At 48.7% G+C, this 6520-nt stretch overlaps 1 protein-coding gene across 1 annotated transcript in view; it reads left to right on the top strand.

Annotated features, from left to right (window-relative positions):
* Positions 1-3957: 3957 nt before the first annotated feature.
* Positions 3958-6520, top strand: part of IMPA2 (inositol monophosphatase 2) — a 47793-nt gene continuing 45230 nt past the window's right edge. Inside the window, exon 1 of the mRNA XM_077778263.1 lies at positions 3958-4033. Coding sequence (XP_077634389.1) covers positions 3958-4033 — 76 coding nt within the window. The remainder of the gene's footprint in view (positions 4034-6520) is intronic.

Below are 6520 nucleotides of genomic sequence, written 5' to 3'. Positions count from 1 at the left end.
ACATTGGACATTTATTTTGCAAGACTGAGGTCTTGCAGGTTAAGGTTAGGTTAACAGAATGAAGGTTAACAGATTAAAGTTAAGTTAACAGAAATTGAAGTACAATCTCATGAAGCTTTGTTGTAGATCTCCAGGATCTACACTAGTGGGACCCACAGACCTAGAATGGAAGTAAGCAGTGAGTAGAGAGCACAGCAAAGAAGAAATAGGAGTTCCAGAAAAACTTTGCAAAATTCTGAAAGCAGGCACACCTGTTGAATTCTCAGGGATGATCTGGTACAAGGTCACACTCAGCAGGAGGGGTAATGACCACTACATTAACCACTTCCTCAATGGGAATAATGACCTGGAAGATTTTTCCAGAGTAAGAAAAAGCATCTCCAGTTTTACAGTGGAAATAAGTGAGGAGAAATAGAGGGGATGTTTTTTATAGACAATTCTGCTGGAACAGAGTTTTGCAAGGTCTCTAAGAATTGTTCTTTGTTGTGGAGCAGCGCATAGAACGTGGGGTGATATTTAAATACAGAGTGTGTGGGGGTAATCACCTGTCTGACTTAATTTAGTGAGAAGTTGTGGTGTTGTTTGACTCTGATTGACACTTATGCAATCATAAGTGACCCCGAGCTGGGTGGGGGGCAGAAGCGTTGGCTCTATTGTTCTATCCTGGAGAGCCAGACTCCCTACGGCCCTCTACAAGGCCTCTTGGCTGAGAAAAGCTCTTTGTAACCCTAAGGGTGGTGAGGAACCTCTTTGGCTCCCAACAGTACCAGTTTGCTAAAGCTGCAAAGTACCCCAGACTGGGTGGCTTAAACACAGAAATGTATTTTCTCACAGTTCTGGAGGTGAGAAGTCCAAGTTCAAGGTGGCCACAGGTTTGGTTTCTCCTGAGGCCTGTCTTCTTGGCTTCCCTTTTCTTATAAGGGTATCAGTCGTACTGGAATAGGGCCCATCCTAAGAACCTCATTTTAACATAATTACCTATTTAAAGGCCCTATCTCCAAAGTGTCAGTGGATACATTCTGAGGTGCTGCGGGTTAGGACTTCAACATGTGCATTTGGGGGGAGACAAAAATTATGATCTCCCAGTTCGTGGGTTTGAGCCCCGCATCAGGCTCTGTGCTGACAGCTCAGAGCCTGGAGCCTGTTTTGGATTCTGTGTCTCCCTGTCTCTCTGACCCTCCCCCGCTCACATTCTGTGTGTGTCTCTCTCTCCAAAATAAATAAGCATTAAAACATTAAAAAAAAAAGAGAGAGAGAGAGAGAGATCAGATTTCAAAGTAACCTGGGAAGCTAAAGAAGTAGGTAGAATAGAAAAACGTTGTTGACATTTTATTTAGACTTCGCTTTGTTCCAGAAAGGACGGGAGGTGAGGGGACTCCCAGATTAATAAGGATAGAAAGAGCAGAGGGAGACAGTCTGTCCTGAGTGCCCTTCTATTCTCTCACTGCCTCCCTCCCCTCTTTTCGTTGACTGCGTTTCACACTCTGGTGACCAGAGTGCCCACTGAGGCTGCACCCTCGGGGTGGGGGTGGAAAAGACGGTTAAGAAGTAGCTTTTTAAGGCAGAGTACTGTACTCTAGGGGCTTGCCAACATAAATGTGATTTCCCAGGGCCTCTGAAAGAGGGAACTAGCAGACTAGCATACAGGGACATGACAGTGAAGAACTAGGGAATTGTCAGTAAAGCATGAGAAACTTGGATAATCCATTAGAAAAAGCTGGTTTCAGTATTCAATGATTAACAGATATTAAACTTCTACTATGTGCCCAGCAGTACGTGGATCACTTCAAGGTACACGGGTAAGCCAGTCTATAAAAACAGTAGCGGGGCGCCTGGGTGGCTCAGTCAGCTGAGTGTCCGACTTCAGCTCAGGTCATGATCTCACAGTTCGTGGGTTCGAGCGCCACATCAGGCTCTGTGCTGACAGCTAGCTCAGAGCCTGGAGCCTGCTTCTGATTCTTGTCTCCCTCTCTCTCTGACCCTCCCCTGCTCACACTGCCTCTCTCTCTCTCTCAGAAATAAATTAAAAAAACATTAAAAATTAAAAAAAAAACAGTAGCAAACACACAACTACCAAATACATGTATATTAACCTATGTAATACATAACAAAACCCCTACTTTTTAATATAATTTATTGTCAAACTAACATACCACACCCAGTGCTCATCCCAACAAATGCCCTCCTCAATGCCCATCACCCAGTTTCCCCTCTCCCCCAATCAAATACCCTCTCTTTTTGAGGAACAATGAAAACTGAAGCAAAGAAGGTTATTTGTAACCTGCTCTAATCCACATAGCATGGAAGGAATGAGGCCAATATTTTGACTTGGGAAAATCTGGCTGGCTCCAAACTTCATTCTGGTAAAAACCACATGACTCTACCTTAAGACATTTGGGAGTTAAGCAATGAAGTTATGAAGTCTTTTTCTCCAGATGTTTACATAGGCTGACGTCTGTAAGAGCTTATCTAAAGATGTAATTGAGCTCCCAGATTGGTCCAGGACAGGCGGTAGCGGGGAGATGTGTTCAGAAAGGGGAGCCAAGATGCCATCAAAGAGAAATTTCGTAATTTCCTAATTTTGCTTGGTATTGGAAGGGATTTCTAATGAAAACCTGCCATGAAGATCAACAGATGAGTGAATTTAATTTCAAAGTGAAGCATTCACGACACAGTTCTTAGATAGTTTCAAAAGTCCAGCTCTGTATCTTTTTTTTTTTAACAAATAGCTTATTGTCAAGTTGGTTTCCATATAACAGTCCAGCTCTGTATCTTGAAAACCATGAAAAACTGGAACAAAGATGGAGTAGAGCATCCCTTTAGCCGTGCCCAAATGGCTCACGGTGGGAGCTGGGGCAATTCTTGGCCTAGTTTTCTGAGCCTTGGGGCAAGGCTAGAGTGCAGACTAGAGCCCTAACCAGCTCTGGCTTCCTAATTCCTCCTCATTGTCCGTAATTTTCACCTCTTACACCGTAAACCTCAAGTTTCTCTACAAGATGTTTCAACATAAAGCGCTCACAGACAAAACCTAAATGCGTTTAACTCGATCGTTAGGTTAATTATTAAGTGTAAAACATGTCCCACCGAGGTTCTTGTACAAACTCCCGTTGTTCTCACAGACTCTGGGAAGTGGCACTCCAGAATAATTTTATACGGGTCAGCATGTTTTATAAAGGGGTAGGCAGAGCAGCTTATGAAATTAAACTCCTGAGACACCCTCTCAGGAAATGCCTTGTATTTATGTTTACGTGATGCCAGGGTTCAACAGCATTAAATAATCCAAGCTCGAAAAGGTCATTCCTCATTACAGAGGGAAGCTGGTCAGTTTGGGCCCCACATGGGAATTCTGAGTTCAGACAGTTTATAAAATCCACGGTCATCGTAGTGTGTGGCTTTCAGCTGGGGGTGAAAGCTGCTCGTTTGCAACGAAACATTCAGGAACACAGGCGCTTTGTGAGGGCGGGCGCCCGCGGGTGACCGAGCGGGCCGACAACCCTGGCGTCCTGTGGCTTTCCGCGGAGGAAAGAGCAACCCGTTAGCAGCTGAAGGAAGCGCCTTCGGCCTGGCCGCTCCTCGGGCCACGTGCGCGCGGGCCGCCCGGCGGGGGCGAGAGGGTCGGAGGCGCCTCCGACTGGCTCAGACGCTTCGGCGCCCACTGCACATCGGGGGTCCGGCTGCAGTCGTGGCTTCTGCCGCGCACAGAGCCCGTCCCGGGACCCTGCTCCCGTCAGGTTCCGGGGCTGCTGTCCCCGGCCCACAGCCTCCAGCACCTACCCTTCTCGCGGTAGGAGCGCAGGGCGGGGTTCAGCGTGGAGCTAGCGGGGCTGTACTCGGGGCGGGGCCGAGGGCCTGTGGGCGGGGTTTGACGGGGAGCGGACGGCCTCGGGGCGGGGCCATGCTTGGCGCAGNGAGCACTGGGCGTCTGGTATCCGCGGACCGAGGGTGCTAGGGCGCGATATGGTGAAAGAAGTCTTTGTGTTTGTTTACTGCACAGACCGTCCCTCTCCCTTCTCCATCCCAGGAGCCGGGGGAGGTGAGCACCTTTCTCCCGTGGCCGGGGCGGCCACCTTTGGAGCATGCCTGACACGGCCCCTCTCCTTCGGCCGTGTTGAGTGTCTAACTGTAGGTGACTAGACCTTTGCGTTGGAGAGAGCAGGGCAGAGTATATGGGCTATGCAGTCAGCCCTAGAATTTAAAAAGCCCTCCCAGGCTTGAATGCCGCAGCTGTTTGTTTTTACGGACCTTCGAATAGATCCTGTGGCCAGGACGTGGGTGTGGTGGCCTCCGGGTTTAAACCCCTGCCTCCGGAGATCTGGCCCGCTCGCTGTTTGATGGTCTTTCCTCAAGCAACCTAAATCTATACCTACTTGGGCCCAACAGCCGAAAAGTGGTTCCATTCAGTGTTTGGAGGAACTTGTTAACGATGACCGAAGAAGGATGAAAATCAAGCAGCAGAGCGAAAAAGAACCTGCCGCTTGAATTTGAAAAGAGAGTGCAGCTGCTCTTTTCTCACTTTCATTTTTGCGTCTCGTTCCCCACGTTTTCCTCCGTACCCGTACCCGAAGCGCGGTGCCTGACACATTGTAGACTCCAAGTCCTTGTGCAGTGTGAATGGATGGTGTTGGTGCTCCCAGGACGGCCAGGGTCGGGTTAGACCGAGTGGGAAGGTGGCTTATTCCTGCCTGGCTTGTTAAGGTACATGGCTCTGTTTTGGTGATTGGAGGGTGAAGGTGGACAGAAGTAGCTGCGGGAGCAGATTGACTGTTTAGATCCGAACAGCACTTTCTTTTTCAGGTCTAGCAGTATGAAAATGCGCTGCTGGTTTTCCCTAGGTGTTAAAGCCAGGCTGTTTCCCAACCGACTTGTCACCTGCACAGTGGATAGGGCTTCACCTTGGTGTGAATCCTCTAATCCTCTTTAAAAGTTCATTTCAACACTGAGTAGACACATTTTGTGCTGGAGGGCCCTCCCTCTGTGGTTTTAAGGATGCACGATTCAGCCTGTAGGGAAGGCATGACTTAAAACGTGGGTTGCGAGACTTTATCCTTTGGCTCTGTCCCCTTCCTAGAGGAAAGGGAGGACCCCCAAACCTTAAGTGCTAGAATGCTGAAGTTTGTAGCTGCAGGACAAGCATTCTTCCTGGAAAGCATATCGACTGTGTACAGGGAGCACTTGCACCCTCCCTCCCAGGCCCCCTCACTTCCTTTCCAGAATGAGCATCATCAGGATATTTAGCAACTTTTACATTCCACCATAAAACTCTTCTTCCTTGAAGCTTTAAGAAGCCAGTTTAGGATTTGGACACTACTGTGTAAGCCCTGGTGAGTTTTCAAATGTAGATCCCTGAAGAAACAGAAGGGTTTTTAAAAGATTTATTTTGTTTGAAGAGATGCTGACATAGAACTTGCAGTATGGTAGGCACAATTCTCAGGGTCTGATTAAGAGATATCTTAAGTTTTAACAACTTGCCAATAACAAAACAACTTTTTTTTGAGAGTGGGGGAGGGGTAAAATAAAGATTCTGCCATTAGGAGTCCGGTCAGGGAGCCCAGGACTCTGGGCTCCCTCTTGGGCATTATGTGATGCTTCCTGCCTGCCGGGCAGTGGAGGGGAGAGAGTGGCTGGAATGGTCTATGGCTGGAACAAACAGAAGCCACACAAGGTCACTGCAACCTATGTAAAGTGGGCCAGATTGTATTATTAATGTTCTCACAGGAACGGGGTGCTGATTGGAGAAAATCTGGCCTTTAGCCAGAGAGCCCAAAGAGGGCTGAAAAGGTAGTTGGTGGCGATCCTTTTCTGAGTCCTCCTTAGCTAAAGGAGTGTTTGGCACAGTTACAGTGGCCTTGCGGCCCCACATGCCCACCCCCTCACGGGTACCCTGCATTCGGCTATTTTTAAAATTTTTTTAAAATATTTTATTTATTTCTGAGAGTGAGAGAGAGAGAGCAGGGGAGGGTCAGAGAGAGAGGGAGACACAGAATCCAAAACAGGCTCCAGGCTCTGAGCTGTCAGCACAGAGCCCGACGCGGGGCTCGAACCCACGAACCGTGAGATCATGACCTGAGCCAAAGTCCGACACCCAACCGACTGAGCCACCCAGGCGCCCCGACCCTACATTCTGCTATTTTAAGTCTGCTCCTCTCAGCTTCTTGCAAGACAGCTCTGTGCGCTGAATTCCCAAGTCTGGGTTCTTTATGCTGAAATATACGCTATAGATGTTCATATATGCATATTGATGTTCTACCTCCTTGGGAGGTAGAGGAGGGCCTCCCAAGAAATAAATGTCGCTGCCCTTCATCTTTCAGACATTGGTTTGGGTCAGAGCAGCCCTACACACTTTGCTGCCACCTCCCTTTGCCCCATCCTGAGATGTCTCCACAAAAGGAACCTGCCCCAAAGGGCTGGCTGCCCTCACCACCCAGGCCTCCCCGCCTCCTCCTCCTTCCCCCTTCCTTGCCTGTGCACCGCCCATTCCTGCAGGGCCCCACCACCCATGCTGGTGCCACTGCAGCAACCC

The sequence above is a fragment of the Crocuta crocuta genome, unplaced genomic scaffold, assembly GCF_008692635.1.
Source record: "Crocuta crocuta isolate KB4526 unplaced genomic scaffold, BGI_CrCroc_1.0 scaffold26, whole genome shotgun sequence".
Lineage (NCBI taxonomy): Eukaryota > Metazoa > Chordata > Mammalia > Carnivora > Hyaenidae > Crocuta > Crocuta crocuta.
Note: the sequence above shows the minus strand (reverse complement) of the source record. Positions and strands in the feature narration are given on the sequence as shown.